Raw genomic sequence first — 16,782 nt, forward strand, 5'->3', positions numbered from 1 at the left:
AGTATTGATTATGTAGAGTTTTGGGGGTGTTTTTTTTTTTATTACAAGGTTAACATAAAAGTACTTGTAGAGAAAATGGGTTATCTGTGGAATCTCATTCATAAAATATAGGGTTGAAACTGCATCCAGCTTAATTTAAATGTTTGTTTTAGATTTACCTCAAATGATGCAACAAGTAAGCAGAATTAAACCTAATCCAGTATGGCAATATAAGAAAAATCTCTGGAAAAGAGCACACAGTGGAATTAGAGTTAATTCTCCTCAAAGGCAGTTACCCAAGATACTATAGCCGAGTTCAAGGGGTTGGTTATTTATAATAGCCTTATCTTTAAATATTTGAACCAAGATGGAATTTAACAATTAAAAACCTAATGAAGGGGAAACAAAGGAGGCCAACAATGCTTGATAAGAAATGTATTCAGTACCTTGCTCTGTATTTTCTGTATTTTCACAATAAAAAAAAAGTCAAAAAAACTAATGAGAGAAATTACTTTTTAGTGACTCACATGTAGGTAATTCCATAAAAACAGTACTATAGAAAAAAAAAAGTGAGAGTTTTGCAAATAAATGAGAATTGAAGTTAATTTGTTTTGTTCTTTGTGTTTTTGTTTTTCCAGTCCTGGGACTTGAACTCAGGGCCTGGGCACTGTCCCTAAGCTTCTTTTGCTCGAAGCTAATACTCTACCACTTAAGCCACAGCAATATTTCTGGCTTTTTCCTGTTTGTGTCGTACTGAGGAACCTAGGGCATGCATGCCAAGCAACCACTCTACCTCTAAGCCACATTCTCAGCCCTATAATTGAAACTTTACAGAGAAAAAGTTTTTGTTATTTTTGCCTAAAATGTAGTTTTCCTAAGTGCTATTGAAATATGAAGATTATGGAAAAGTAATTACTGATTCATATATGCTGTTTTATGTTAATTTTATGTATTTCCAAAAGTTATTTGACCTTGTTTATGGATGGATATGTATATGTTTAAATAATAGAGTTTAAAAATAATAGTAAAGCGAATAATATGTTTGAGAAACTTTTATTCCCCAAATCTGAATCTTCTTAGGGTAGAAGACTTGTAGTTAAAGCTGTAGCAAATCTAGAAATGCTTAGTTTCTAGATATGTTTTAAGAGAAGAGTCCTTACTCCATGTTGACAACATTGAAAATCTGTACCAATCTTCCTTGGCTCGTCCACTTCTGATAAGACCATTCATCTGATCTTTTATCTGTTGCCATTGGTCTTCACCATTAGTCTTGAATCCTGTTCACTAGAGTCTCCTTGCCTCCTTTAGATAGTGCTTTTTTTAAAAGGGCCCTGATCTCCAAATTTCCAAAGCCATTTGCCTCTTCTCAAATATATATTATCAGTTTAGTTCTCAGTTTAGTTTTGCAAACCTTATCACCACATTGTTCTGGAGGTTTCCTTCACTTGTTTGCTAGATTGATGTTCTCTCTTAAATCTCTTCAGTTTTTATTGTCTGTCTCTTTTTTCTGACTTTGTTCTTGTTATACCTACTGGTTAAATATTGATAACCCAGAGCTTACTTCTTGACTGTATCTTCCTTTTCACCAGTAGTTCTATACTCTGTATATAATTGTTTTTTACTTTTTTTCTTTTTCCTTTCAAATCCATCCTTCTTAGCAATTAATTCTCCCTCAGAAATGTCTTTAGTAGATGTGCTAATTCTCTCTTTATATAACCTTAATTCAGACCTTTCTTAACTATTGTTGACCATATCAGTACATCCAATTAGATTTTCCTTCGTCTTTCTATACAATCCCTTTGCAAAATTCTTGAAACCTAAGAATATTAGACTACTTACTTTTTGTCAGTATACTATGACCATCTACATTACTCATGCAGTTCCCATACTTAGAGCATTTCTTTCATTTTTGGCTGTTAAGTGATGTACTGTGTAAGCATTTTGGGGGGGGACGGGGGAGGGAGGCGTTGGTCATGGGGCTTGAACTCTGGACCTGGGTGCTGTCCCTCAGCTCTTCAACTCAACGCAAGTGATCTACCACTTGAGCCACAATGCCACTTCCAGTTTTCTGGTGACTTATTGGAGATAAGAGTCTCAGGGACTTTCCTGCCTGGGCTGGCTTTGAACCTCAGATCCTCAGATTTCAGCCTCCTTAGTAGCTAGGATTATAGGCATGAGCCACTGGCACCTGGCCTGCGTAAGCATTCTTACAGAACTTTACTCATTTTTTCCCAGTCTAGCAACTCTTATTCTTTGTTGTGCTTTGTTCTGCATTTTTGCATCCCACTGTTACAACTATATTTCCTTCTTAAATTAGAAATTTAGAGATAGCAAGAAATTTTTTAAATACTAGTTATTGCGCCAGTATTCAGAGTCTAGGTGTTGTCCCTTAGCTTTTTCACTTAAGGCTGCCATTCAGCAACTTGAGCCACACCTCTACTTTTGGCCTATGGTGGTTAATTGGTGATGAGTTTCATGGACTTTCTGTTTAGGCTGGCTCTGAACTGTGATCCTCTGATCTCAGCCACCTGAGTATCCAGGATTACTTTTCAGAACCACCAGTGCCTGGCAACATTGAAAGTAACTTAAAATGATGAGGAAATTAGTTGACTGTTAATTTATTAAATTATTTAAATTATTTTTGTCACTCTTTTTCTTAAATTATTTTTGTCACTCTTTTTCACAATCAATAAATAACTAGCTCATTTTAAGACTTGTCCCAAGTAATACTTTTTTTTTTTCCTTAGCGTCTCTCAGAAGATAGAAGTGTGCAAGAAGTTCTACAGAAGCAGTTCAATGTCAGTAAAAACCTGCGGTCATTACACATGCTATTGGTTTGTATTTTTAAATTACATATATTTTTAACTGATACATGAAAACATAAAATATTAGGCATATTCCTAAAATATAATTTATGTTTTATCCTTAAGTTTTAGCAAGGATTTATTTTTTTTAATTTTTATTTTTTTTACTGTGAAAATACTGTACAGAGGGGTTACAATTACATGGGCAAGATAGTGAGTACATTTCTTATCAAGCATTGTAGCCTCCTTTGTTTGCCCTTCCCATCCCTTCCCATCCTCCCTCTCTCCCCCAATCCTCCCCGCCCCCCCAAGTTGTAAAGTTCGTTTTCAACATGACAACTTGTACTTCTCATTGTTGCAACAGGTCCACCTGTATCCTTATTTAAACGACTTGTTTTTCCCCTTCCCCTCCACAAATTATACCAATATCAAATACAGTGAAAGCAGGGGTTATACTGTGGGGGAGGGACATACAAAGCAACAAAGAAATAATCTTATAATTGCGTTAGAAACAAATGCATGAAAGAAAAAAAAACATTTAAAATACATATCTTAGGGTTGTATACCAAAGTTAAAATGTGGAGAAATGGAAATATTTCTTGCTCCTTAAAGACTTAAACTGGTAGTTTTCATATATAGCTTTCATACCATTTTAAGTTGAGTGAATATACTTGGTCTTTTTTTTTTTTTTGGCGGAGGGGGGTCAGTTGTGGGTACTTTTGGGTGAGTTGAACCCCCCAATAGTTCATGGGGCTTGAATTTGGAGTCTGAACACTGTCCCTACAGCACCACATCTGCTTTTTCAGAGGTTAATTGGAGATAACAGTCTCACAGACTTTCCTGCCCTGGGCTGGCTTCAAACCATGATCTTCAGATCTCAGCCTCCTGAGTAGCTAGGATCATAGGCCTAAGACACCAGTGCCCACTTGAGAGACACTATATTTTAAGAGAACTAAATCTGAGAATACCTTTCCCAATACATTAAGATTAATCTCTTATAAGAATAAATATACAAATTAAATAATTTTACTAAACACTGTAATTCTTCTAATTGACATTTCTTTAGATGCTGGCTTTACATCGAATAACAGCATCACACCCATTTATTACTTCAGCAGATCTGATGGAAGCAAACCAGCTGTGTAGCATGGATTCTAAAGCAAATATTGTGCATGGTGAGAAATCTGGTCTAATAATTTCTTAATTTTGTGTTTTATTATCAAAATTATAGTTAATATTGAGTATGGTGCTTTATGTATATATATATTATACACACACACAGAATACATCTTCGTTCATATAGACTAATCAGTACTTTTCATATTGGTATTCCTGCCACTCTCATTTCAAGTGAAACATGACACTGCTTTCCACTGACCTTGGAAATCCAGATAATCTATCTACTGACTTTCTCATTGTACCAAGTGCTACTGAAAAGCATTCACTTTGAAATTAAAGGAATAATGAATAATTTTTTCATCATAAAAAAAAAAGGTTGCAGTTTTTGATGATGTCCAGATGTTTAGGGGTTTTGTGAATAAATGCCATTCAGCCCTGTATGATTTAAAATCATACAATATTTGCAGTTTCTATTTATTTCTATTGTGGGCCATAAAGTAAGTGCTTGATATTCTCTAATCCTTGTAACACCTCTATAAATTTTTAAAGATTCTTATTTTGCAGGTTTGAAAAATTAAACCCAAAATTAAGTGACAAGTTTATAAAGAAAATGGTGACTAAAACACAGTTGAATACAAGAATCTTAACCCTCCTCCACTCCTCAAAACCATGATCTTTCACTATATTGGCTGTTTAAAGGCCTATTTTACTATATTTGCTGTTTAAACAACTCATCATTGTTCTTTCTTTTCTCTAGGTTTATCAGTCTTGGAAATATGTCTTATAATAGCAATGAAACATTTAAATGACATCTATGAAGAGGAGCCTTTTAATTTTCAGATGGTCTATAATGGTAAGATCATAATTTACTAATTTCTGACTTTTACTTGCTTCTTGCTTCAGTGTACTAATGTTGTCACTCCTTATTCTCCAGAATTTCAGAAATTTGTTCAAAGAAAGGCCCATTCTGTTTATAATTTTGAGAAACCTGTTGTAATGAAGGTAAGATTTTGGCTTTGTTCTGTTTTTTTCTTCAGAAAAGCATATTTTCAAGTCCAATTGAAGAATAAAGGTTGTACTTTGTAAGTTTTTAACAAGACATTTGCCATAGGAATTTTTCCAGACAAAAATGATCTAAAAGTGAAAGGATATGATTATTTCTCAAGGCAGTTTTACAGTTTGTGGTGCTATACTGCCCTCTGCTGTCTGTTGTTAGCACTTGTATCCTGCAAATGAATTATTGGTGTAGACTATGAAACACATGGAATATTCCTTATCCCTTTCCATCAAGAGTTGACTTTACAATCTAGCAGTGAAAGAAGAGAAAAATGTAGAGAATCAGTAAGAAACTTGTGGACTAAATCTCATTAGCTTATTACACCCTAGAGAAAAATGTTATTTATGGGAGGCATGCATTTAAAATATGAGAGCTTTGTCTTAGGTAAACTTTGCCTATTAGGGGAATAATGTGAACCATATTGTGCAGTTCTAATTTTAAAATAATCATAGGAAATTTTAAAAGGTGAAATCACTAAAGATAACTTTAGCTGAATATATCAAAACTACAAAATCTAATCTAAAGTAGAAAATTGTTGGAAGTATTTTCATATTTTCTTTGTATCTTTTCAATTTGGTATTAGAAAGAATGATATTTTACCATCCATAAGGAAATGGGAATACTGGGAAAAATTATATTAAGAGAAATAAGCCAGCCCCAGAGAATTAAAGGTTGCATAGTTTCCCTCATTTGTGGTAAATAGAATGTATCTATAAATCTGTATGTAAATACATTATATTGTTTGCAGATATTTACAAATGAATTAACTGAAATGCAATACACTCTAGAGAACTGAAATACTCTAATTTTTTAGAAAGAAGGAGGTCAAAGCCCAACAAAATCATCACCAAGAAATGGGTACATGCAAGGGAGCATGGGGACAAAGGGATAGTATTAGATGAATGAAGAGGAAATAGCTAGGGAGGATGTAGTCAAGACTTCATCATCTATGTATCACAAAATTAAGTCAGAATGAGAATGTCAGAGTGACCCTGATTGATATACATTGCATTCATAAACTGCTTTGCTAATGGCACCTCCTTTGTACAACTACTTAAAAATAATTTAAAAATTAAAAATAAATTTGGTATGTGTTGATAAGTAGTAAGCATAACTTATTCCACTTTACTAAATACTTTTTAGAAGTTGTAATTCTCTAATCATTAAACTTATAGCTAAAAAGGTAAATACCACATTTTGAAATTATTCCATAGTTTTATAGTTGAACTAGAAAATTATATATCTAAACATTGAATTTAAATTCAGTTAAAATTATATAAAATTAAAAATTATGTCACACATTTGGAATATTAAAATTATGTCATGCATTTGGAATGTTTGATTGCCTACTATGGACAGTACATTCTCAATGATATTTTATTTTTTTTGGTAGCACTGGGTAGAGTTTGAACTCTTAAGTCCTGTACTTGCTAGTTAGGTGCTCTACAACTGAGCCATAACCCTTAGCCCTTTTGTAATCTAGTTTTTTTTTTTTTTGGCGGGGGGGGGGGGGCAGTTTGTTTTCTCCAAATATTTCTTTATTGAGTTTAAGCAACTATACATGTTTCACAGTACTGTGGCATGGTTATACTTAGGTCATAAACACATTTTAACCTTCATAGTTATAATCATCATCTTAATCCACAGAGTTTATGAACTGTACAAACTTTAACAATAAGGCTATTTATTCCAAATTACTTGTTAGGTACTTTTATTTCCTTTTGCTTAGTATCAATTGTTCCTTCCTTCTGTCTCATGCCCTCTTATTCCCTCCCTCCTGTCACCACCATTGAGTTGCTTAGTTCATTTTTATCAGTGTCCAATACAGTTGATGGGCCCCTCTGCTGTGTTTTTTCACTCTTTCCACTGATTGCTCCTCCCAACATCAGATGTGCATGTGTATAGCTCAAATATGAGGTAAAGAATATGGAGTCATCTAAAAATAAGATAAGCCAGGCTCCAGTGGCTCACACCCATAATCCTAGCTACTCAGGAGGCTGAGATCTGAGAGTTAAGGTTCAAAGCCAGCCCGGACAGGAACGTCAGTGAGACTCTTATCTCCAATTAACAACCAGAAAACTGGAAGTGATGCTGTGATTCAAGTTGTAGAGTGCTCACCTTGAGCTGAAGAGCTCAGGGACACTGCCCAGGCCCAGAGTTCAACCCCCATGCCTACAAAAAAAAAAAAAGACAATATGAAATCCTTTACTTCCTAGTCTTGTGGGTTCTTTTCTTTTATGCACATATGAAGAGGTGCTTGGGTATTACAATTTCTTCCAAGACTGACTTCTTTTGGTTTTACTGAATATAGGTATCTTGACTCCTGTTTAGTTTGTTGCATCTTGTTGCATTTTGAATCTAACATCCAAATAATCAGGGAGACCATGTGACATTTGTCTTTCTGATCTTGGCTTATCTTGCTCAACATGATTTGTTCTAGTTCCATCCATTTCTCTGTGAATACCATTATTTTGTCCCTTCTAATGGCTGTTTAGAATTCCATTGTATGTAAGTGCCACAATTTTTGGATCCATTCATCTGTAGTAGTGGGGCATCTGGGTTGTTTCCTTATCTTGATTATTGTGAACAGTGCAGCAATGAACATGGAAACACATGTGTCCTTGTCATATCCTAGTTCTTGTTACTCAGGGTAAATACCTAGGAATGGTATGGCTGGGTCATAGGGTATGTCTATGTTTAGTTTTCTGAGGAACCTCCAAACTGCTTTCCAGAGTGGTTATATTAGATAGAATCTAACTTCATGGCAAACCACATGCCTGGACTTCAGCTTTCCTGTTTGTGCTTCGCACAAAGCTAGAATGATGAGCACGCACCACTGCATCTAGCCATGAAGGAGCCCTTCCAAACATTTTGCACAGGCTTGCCTCAAACCATGACCCTCCTTATTTCAGCCTCCCAAGTAGCTAAAATTACATATATATGTTGTAACTCCCACCTGGCTCATCTTTTCTGTTTTAATCAGAAGACTTGTAATACTTTTGGTGTTCCTGTTAGGCCCTTCCAGCTATAGTTTTATTTCTTAAGCTATTTTTAATTAAATATAGAACAGTGCTGTTGCTTCAGAGCAACATGAAAGCCTTTGCCCTACTGGAGGTTGTATTTTCCTGTCTGGTACTGTCATGAATTGTCCATGTCATGGAAGTGGATAGGATGCCTAGCATTTCAATTCTTGTGTGTAATTTCCAGCTAATCACTTGTATATTTTAAATAAGTGTGTACTTTTTTACCTAGAAATACCTCAGTACCTGCAACATCCAATATTTTCTTACTTGCATTAGTCAGTGGTATCTGAGCTTAGCCTGTCTGTATCAGTATTTTCATATTGCATATTGATTATATTCCTATAGAATTTCACAATTTGCTGTAAGAATGTTCAATAATCTAGTTTAGGAATATAAATTAGTGTGTTGAAATTTAATTTTTTTGTCATACCTTAGTAATATACCTACAACAATATTAAAGACAATAATATCCTAAGAATAGAGGTAGGAAGAAGCAAACCGTAAAGGTCTGTGTTACAAGTGTGTATGATAAACAGACTTGCTGGTAAACTGTGACAGTGTTGATCATAACTTTCTTTTTAAGAACTTACCTACTCTCATAGCCCTTATCACTTCTACTATAAAGGCTATTTGGGAACTTTTCTGTCTCACTTTTTGTTACAGCTGTGTTAAACTTTAGACAGCAAAACCTTAAAAGTAGAAACAATTCAAATGTAGATTTCAGTAGCCTAGCTAATCAGAAAATCTCAGCAGATTCTTAGTGGTTTTTTTTGGTCTGTTATGGGGCTTGAACTCAGGGCTTGGATGCTGCCCCTGAGCTCTTTTGCTCAAGGCTAGTGTTTTACCACTTTGAACCACAGCTACACTCCCAGATTCTTAGATTTTAGAGAACTATGTTAATAAAAATGCTGTTTTAGCCTGGCTGCTGCTGGTGGATCACACTTAAAATCCTAGCAGCTCAAGAGGCTGAGATCTGAGGTTTGAGGGAGGATGGAAGCCAGCATAGACAGACTAATCCAAGAGACTCTTACCTCCCATTAACCAACAAAAAAAGCTCGAAGTGGAGCTGTGGCTTAAGTGGTAGAGCACTAGTCTTGGAATAAAAAAGCAAAGTGAGAGAGGAGAAAAAAAAAAGCAGAAGGCCCTGACTTCAAGCCCCATTACTGGCACACACACACATACATACTTAACACACAAACTGCTTTAGTGCTCGAGGAAGGGTTAAGATTGTAGCTTAGTGGTAGAGTTGGTGCTTAGTATGCACAGGACCCATTTAGTCTTCAGGTTCAAAAGCAAAAAAATGCAGCAGGAACCATGACATAGAATGAGGTCAGAAATGAACCTATATTATATAGAATGAGGTCAGAAATGAACCTATATTATGAAAATTTAGTACTTGCCATCTTTCCACTCAACAGTACTGGGACAGGTAACTGCATTGACACTTAGCTGACAATGAATTTTTATCAGTTCATGAGAGTTGTGGGTGGGCAGAGCTGGAGGGGGATGGGAGAGTTGGTGGCGGGGAGGTTTTTTGGTTTTGAATTTTTTTTTTTTTTTTTGTGGGTCCCAGGGAACCCTTGCCTTGTACATGCCAGGCAGGTATTGTAACACTGCAAGTTGTTTCATAATTGTGTTGATTTCAGTCACATTTTTTTAAACATACTTTTTATGTCTTTTCTGGGAGTCTGCTGTACAATTAACCAAGATCCTATTTTCTGGTGGGTTTTCCCCTATTCAGCCTAAACTTTTTCTTCAATCTTGCAGGCTTTTGAACACTTACAACAATTAGAATTAATAAAGCCCATGGAAAGAACTTCAGTAAATTCACAGAGAGAGTACCAGCTGATGAAACTACTTTTGGATAATACTCAAATTATGAATGCGCTACAGAAATACCCCAACTGTCCTACAGATGTCAGGCAGTGGGCAACTTCTTCACTAAGCTGGCTATAAACATAACCACTGATTTCAATTTTGGCATTTCAGGCATTCTTTGCTGAAGAGCTTTAAGTTATTAACCTTTAACAAGATATGTTAATACATTCCTTTATATTTATAAACAATTTGTATTTATGGGAAATTGCTGTACATGTTGGCCATTCCTTAAAACATGAACAGTTATGTGATTTATAATTCCAGGGGTTGGTGTAGATTGTGCTCTCTGTAGCAGTTCAAATGAATAAAATATGACTGTTTTAGGAACTGGATTACATGCTTTATTTGACATATACATACTTCTTTTTTACATTTAAGTAAGCAGTATATAAATGGTGAAATTTGAAGGGTAATAAGTAAACTTTTGATTTCAATAAGGGTACTGTTTGTTGCTGTTGCCTCTTTCCCAATACATATGAAAATTTTGGATCCTATCCAGATCTAAGTCTGATCAGCTTAGCCAGAAGATAATAACGTGAAAAAACAAGGATCATAAACCTTTTCTAGATTTCTCAAAATGTGCCAGTCTACCTTAGAACCCTCTATAAAATTGTTTTTTAGTAGATTCTAGAGACTACTGTAGAATTTTTAACATTTATCTTAGTGATAGTAGGAAAACAACTCCCACAAATAATGGCAGTTGGTTGGTAGTGGTAGCTGAATGTTTCAAAAAGTAATTTCCTATGAGAGAAGTAGGAAGCAATGAACTAACACAGGTTCAAATGAAACTTAGTAAGTACTCAGTAAGTACTAGTGATAGTGACTTCATTAGTTCGAGCATTTGATTATGTATGTTGTCCCTATCCTTTTGTAATTTATAGTCAATTTAATGGTCATTAGTCCTATGGAGTTTAGGTGCTGTTAGAGATTAGGAAACCACCACAATAATGGCAGTGTCCAGAACTACATAGGTTGGGAGGAACTGACAGATCCAGGAACTCAACTCAGGTTTGACTGACAGAAAAGCCCCTGCTATTAAAAACTTACCAAAGTTCTTAAAAAAATTACTTAATGAGAAAAGCATAGGTTTATTTAAGTAAAAATAAAAGTAAAGCTCTACAGCATAGGAGCAGGCCTAAGTTCAAGGCCCCAAGTATTGCTCCAAGGAACAATTTTGACTTTTAAAAATTTTTGGATATGGACTAGTATATAAAATTTATGGACATGTAGCACTTCTGTAACTATTCTTTGCGTAATCTTTCCCACAAAAATGTTCAGCCCTCAAAGTCTGAGATCATTTATTGTTCAGCAATGTGTTTTAAGGGTAGAGCTTTTATTCTGGTTCTATGCCATAGTCCACACATTCATTTTAGCAGCTAGTAAGCCACTTAATATGGTGATATTGCTACCATGTCTGAAATCAATTTTATACTCAAGGTGTAACTTTCCTTTAAGAACTAATGTTAGGGAAGTACCATCTGTCTTCAGTGGAAGGTCCTAATAAAATGATATAAATATTACAAATTATTACTAGGTAAAGATACTTACAAGCTGAGAAGAACATCACCAAACAAGTATGAAAAACTAAGAGGCAAGGTGAGTTTTCATTTTCAATGATGGAGGTAGACAGCAAGATAAAGCAAATCTGAAAAAAAAAAAGTTAGCAAAGGTCATACAGGTGAAAATGTTATGCTTACATCTCAATGCAGAGGGATTTCAATGCAGTGTTAACTCATGTTTCCTCATGTAGCACACCCACACAAACTTGCTTAAAGGCCTCTTGTTCACATGCATGTACATGGCTCTAAGAAATTAAAATGTGTTGACCAAACTTACTGTATCATAGTGATTCCTATTTTTGAAAACACGGAATCTATTAGCTTCTTTAACAAGCTTTGAAGAACACACTATGGAAAATGATTTTCTGTAGAATTCATGTACATTCTGCTCAGTTTTGCTTTTTCATTTGTTTATAAGGCAGTGCATGTTCTTTAAAAAAAACTTTTGTTCACCTTTATCCTGAAAAAGAATCCATTGGCATGCACTATATGCCAATAATCCTCCCAATTTCTAATAGTAGCCAAGACCAACGTAGGTGGGAATAAAATCTGCTAGACAACAAAGGATTGAAATGCTGTAAATAATGAGCAGCCCAGGTTTTCACCAATATCCCCAATTCTTGTAAATCTCAAAGCAGAAGCTTCACTATAAATTATAACATATTCCTCTCTTAAAGAACATAGCTAAAGAAAAACTGCATATGCAAATCATATCTTTCATTGTTTTTTATTTAACTTGGGGATAGAATGGGGATAGCATACATTTTATTTGTACAATATTTAACAATCACTTTTCCAAGGTGGGGTTTGGGGAAAAAATTATTTTTTTTAAATTTTTTAAGCTTTCTGTTAAATACTTGCAGGAAAAAAATAGCAAGTACAATTTGACAGTAGTACAACAATCTGTGCCCAAACACTGACAAGAAATACAGAGTAAAGCTAAAATAATTGCTTGCCTAAATTTTGAGAGGTAACAAATAGGATATGGGTTGAGACTGCATAAAAAACGCACTGCTGGTTGAATATCTGAGGTAAATAATGGTCAATTCAAGATGCTACTTGTATCATTTTGCCCATAAATTTTAAATGATTTTGTGCACATTATACCAAATGTTCCAAAAATGTACTTCTTTTAAAGTAAAGAAGACCTATGATAAAAGCTTTAAAAGAAAAATCACCTTTTCCACTAAATTACCATTTGGCCAGTGGTTTTTTTCCCCCAACATTTTACTTAATGGGGATGTTACTAAGGGGTGAGATTTTTTTTTTTTTTTTTTTTTTGCATGGCATATGAGTCCATCTTTAAATTCCAAAGGTGATGGATTTTTTTTTTCCTGATTATATTTTCAAAACCACCATGAAAGAGTGGAAATTCATGGGACCAATCATTGTGAGGCACAGTCTCTGTTCTGGAATTCACAAGGTACCTGTAATAAACATTCAAACAAGAATCACACATCACATGCTAAAAACTTCCTAGCATATAATACATACAAGATCTGTTCAGGGCATAGACTTCAAATAAAGCCAAACACTGGTTAACCATCAATCCTATGGCAGCTGATCTTAAAACATTTCTTACACAGGAGATTGGGCAAAGAAAAACTATGAGTTAGAGCAGCAGTATCAGAAAGGCAAAGTATAAGACAAGTCATGAGGAGCACCATACACGAGGAAAAGTTATTGGGGTGTTTCATTTTGTCCCCAAAGAAAGAAATAACCATTTTTTTTCTCATTTTCTTTTTTCCAGTATCCTTAGCATAAATTTTTTGTTATCTTGCCCACTCTGCACTGACTGTAAACCAAACACTAAAATGCCCTGCAAAATAAAGTTTTAACAAGACTAAGTATAAGGACAAGTAGTCACTGGAACATTCTTATTTTACTGATTATAAAAGTTTTTCCACTAATGCAGTTCTCAAAAAGATACAAGTTTTAAAATTAGAATTAAGTACAATACCCAAGATTTCTAAAAACATCCTCTATCACAAAGACAAAACATTGTATATTGTAAATAACTGATTTAATAAAATTTATCTGTAGTACTCTGAGCCAAACATTCATTATGATATTCCTTATCTTTTTAAAAAAGGGTTTTACAATGGACAGAAATTTATCTTTATACTGTTACTAATTTCTTTATGTGCACATTATATTTTTTTCCCTCGATTAGTTTCTAAATGGAAGCAAACCCTTATCAAGAAATTGAGAGGCAAAGTACTTTCTGAACTAAAAGTCGTAAACACTGTAATGGAAAAATCTTAATATAATGTGACCTTGGGTACATACATGAAGAACAAATGCTTTTGAAGAGTGTGTGGCACACAGATAAATATATTCTCCTTTCCCTCCCTGCTTAGAGTCTGCTGACTTACATGTTGTTTATAAATAATGTCATTTTTCTTCCCAGAGATTTAAGTGCATGTAATATGTAAAATGTAGTGTACTGGTTTTTAACCATTTGAAGACAACACATTCACAGTGAGCTCATAATAGTGACATGTAAAAAATTTATGAAAATTAATGTATGAATTTTATATTGATATGACAAAAAAGTACATAGCATAATACTGACTTGTTGATTATTCCAGATATTGAGGAAATTAATGTTTTTTTCTAGGACCTGTGTAAATTTGAAGAAGAACCCAATCATAATAGTTTTAAAAATCTGTTTTGGCACCTGCCTACCATCAATTCCATTTCTTAGCAAGGATAAGGCATGAACTATCCTAACTTAATGTCAGAATTAGTTGTGAAAGCAATTTTGGGGAGAATGCTAGGCTATGTTACCTACATCAACACCGATTACCTCTAAATGTCATTGCATATTTTAAGTCATACAACTTGTTATCCCTGATTTATTTTAAAGCAGTAACATCTGAAATCTGTGCTTAAAGGTTAATATCTTTATCATAATTCTTTACGTATCACAGACATCAAATACTACTCTGACAAGATGGCACCAAGCAGAAGTATAATGATAAAGTTACAAATCTCAAAGCAGAATGAGGGATTCTGGGTAATGACACTTCCTGAGGTGTTCCTAAAACAGTGATAATGTCCCACACACTGTTTAATGAAAATAAAAACAGTACAATTTCACATATATAAATAGGAAAAAAAAGTATCTTAAAAGGTAAAATGAAGAGCTTTCCAGTGTCACAGCTCACTTTAAAAAAAACTTTTAAACATGCTTTAAATTTTCAAATATTCCCCAAACACAGCACACCTTTAAAAAAATTTTTTTTAAAACCACTTAGGTAAGTATGCAATATTTTGGGACCTGGAACTGAATATAAGATGAAGCTTTAACATATGGGAAGAAAGAGGAAATTTCACCTTTTTGTTTTTCCATTTCAAAATACAGCACTTTTTTTCTCCTAAAGCCAGCACAAGAAAAGCTAAAACACTGCTTTACAAATGGCCACTTACTATTGGCACGAAGCATAGCTTACCTTTTTTTTTCTTAAATAACACAGTGAATTTGTAATAGCTTGTTATAAAACATGGATCAATTTATTCAAATTTTGTTAGTGTTTTCAATTTTATAATTTAGCAACCGTGGAACTGAGGTATACCTTGTTGAAAGGGAGGTTAAAAGTAATGCTTGGAAGCTTCTTTATGTACCCCACTTTGATGACTTTGTTTATGTACACAGAACAGCAGCACACTAAACATTCACAAGCTGTGTCATATTGGCATTACAATAGTCATTTATAGAAACAACAACAGCAAATGCAATAAAAACAAGTTACCCTTTTTTAAAATCTGAAATGAAAAGTTCTTGATTTAAAAAAAATAGCAGTAGTTCATTTAAGGAATTAGTGTCTTCTTCTGACAGACAAGAAATCTGATGTCAGTTTTCAAACACTTGATTAGCCAGGTCCAAAAGATCCTTGATTTGGAAAGGGCACATTCTTCATGTACATTTTTTTCAAAAGTTTCTTTATAGAGTTTACAACTTTTAATCTCATGTCCTTCACATCTGTGCTACAAGCAATGCAGTGAGTCTCCCAGAGCCTTTTTCAACAAAGGGCTGCTTGGCTTAAGTTTCCAGGAGGCATCCTACTTGTTTCACACAGAAAATAAACTGTAAGCAGTTTTGTTAGCTTAGCAGCTCCAGTTCACAGTCCCACTTCTCAGTGTGTATGGATGGTGCAACCATCATAGACTAGATTCTTTGGGAGGAAAGTCAACATTTGTCACCATTGTGACTACTGTTACAATGTCCTCTGTGGTAATGATATTTGTTAGTCTTTGCATCTGGGTAATTCTTTCACCTACACATCCAGCTGATAACCTGGCTTCTGCATCGTGATCCCAACATTCTTCTATTGTTTCACAAAGCATTGCCATTCCCTAAGAAGAGAAAAACAGTCAAATATGACAGTAATTTTGGTTTCCTATGATGAAAGAGTAAAAAAATTCATAAAAAAAAACTGCTACTTTTGTGGGCCAAAGAAGTTTCAAGATTATCAAAATTTGACATCATTTTACCACATTGACTTTTATTATCAATATCATGAAGCACAGAAACCATTGAGTTGTACTATGTAAAATTTAATTGTGACATTTCCATATTTCCATACATACATTCAAATGTATCCTGATCAAACTCTCCCCCTTTTATCATGCTCCCTTTAACCTTTATAAAGGAATTCAGGTTTCATTGTTACTTTTTCACATATATAAATAAATAAATTATTTTGACCATATTCAACCTCACTCACCCTCCCCTATAACAGAACTTCATAATTTATTTCCAAAAATGCCTATCCACATTATTTATAAAGACTATTCCAGTATTATTTTTATGGATTCAAAACCAAAGCTAGTGGGGGTGATATCAAAATATTTATTATTTTCCTAGTTAATATTAGGATTTTTATCTTACAGTAATATACAAGGTTTGGAAGGGCCATCCTTGAAAATTCTCTACCTAGCTTTACTCATTTTCTTGTTATATTTAGACCAAAACAGTAATAGTATACTACACAATTTTCTGCCTAAAGTATTCTAAAGAATTCCATATCCATAGTCTTCTAAGCTAAAACAAAATATTAAAAGCAAGCTCCGATGAAGAGGAAAAAATGTGGTGTTTAATAAAATGGTATCATGCTAGAAGCCTACCTAGCTGTCTACAGATTCGGGAGCCAGGCAGTCATTTTTCTAGGAAGCTATCCAAATAGACTCATTTGCACTAAACCATTGAGGTAGATTTAAGAGCTGTATAAGGCCCCATAACTTCACAATCTCCCTAGTGAGTAAATAGACAAAGCCCTAAGGCTGCTCTCTTTAAAACTTTAGCACAGAATAAATGGTGTGAAGAGTACCTTCCTCTTAGAATAAAAATGTGCAAAGAA

The 16,782-nt window shown here is 34.3% G+C and overlaps 2 protein-coding genes across 9 annotated transcripts in view; one reads left to right on the top strand and one right to left on the bottom strand.

Annotated features, from left to right (window-relative positions):
- Nucleotides 1-10,192, top strand: part of Orc4 (origin recognition complex subunit 4) — a 52,442-nt gene extending 42,250 nt beyond the window's left edge. For all 7 annotated transcript variants that reach the window (XM_070023564.1, XM_070023559.1, XM_070023573.1 and 4 more), the window contains 5 exons: nucleotides 2,727-2,813; nucleotides 3,850-3,958; nucleotides 4,660-4,755; nucleotides 4,837-4,904; nucleotides 9,750-10,192. In XM_070023564.1, the coding sequence (XP_069879665.1) occupies nucleotides 2,727-2,813; nucleotides 3,850-3,958; nucleotides 4,660-4,755; nucleotides 4,837-4,904; nucleotides 9,750-9,938 (549 nt within the window). In that variant the 3' untranslated portion in view covers nucleotides 9,939-10,192. The remainder of the gene's footprint in view (nucleotides 1-2,726; nucleotides 2,814-3,849; nucleotides 3,959-4,659; nucleotides 4,756-4,836; nucleotides 4,905-9,749) is intronic.
- Nucleotides 10,193-12,124: 1,932 nt separating this feature from the next.
- Nucleotides 12,125-16,782, bottom strand: part of Acvr2a (activin A receptor type 2A) — a 90,658-nt gene continuing 86,000 nt past the window's right edge. For both annotated transcript variants that reach the window (XM_070023594.1, XM_070023604.1), the window contains one exon: nucleotides 12,125-15,778. In XM_070023594.1, the coding sequence (XP_069879695.1) occupies nucleotides 15,584-15,778 (195 nt within the window). In that variant the 3' untranslated portion in view covers nucleotides 12,125-15,583. The remainder of the gene's footprint in view (nucleotides 15,779-16,782) is intronic.

This window comes from Dipodomys merriami, unplaced genomic scaffold (assembly GCF_024711535.1).
Source record: "Dipodomys merriami isolate MVZ:Mamm:240054 unplaced genomic scaffold, mDipMer1.0.p SCAF_1, whole genome shotgun sequence".
NCBI classification, from domain to species: Eukaryota; Metazoa; Chordata; class Mammalia; order Rodentia; family Heteromyidae; genus Dipodomys; species Dipodomys merriami.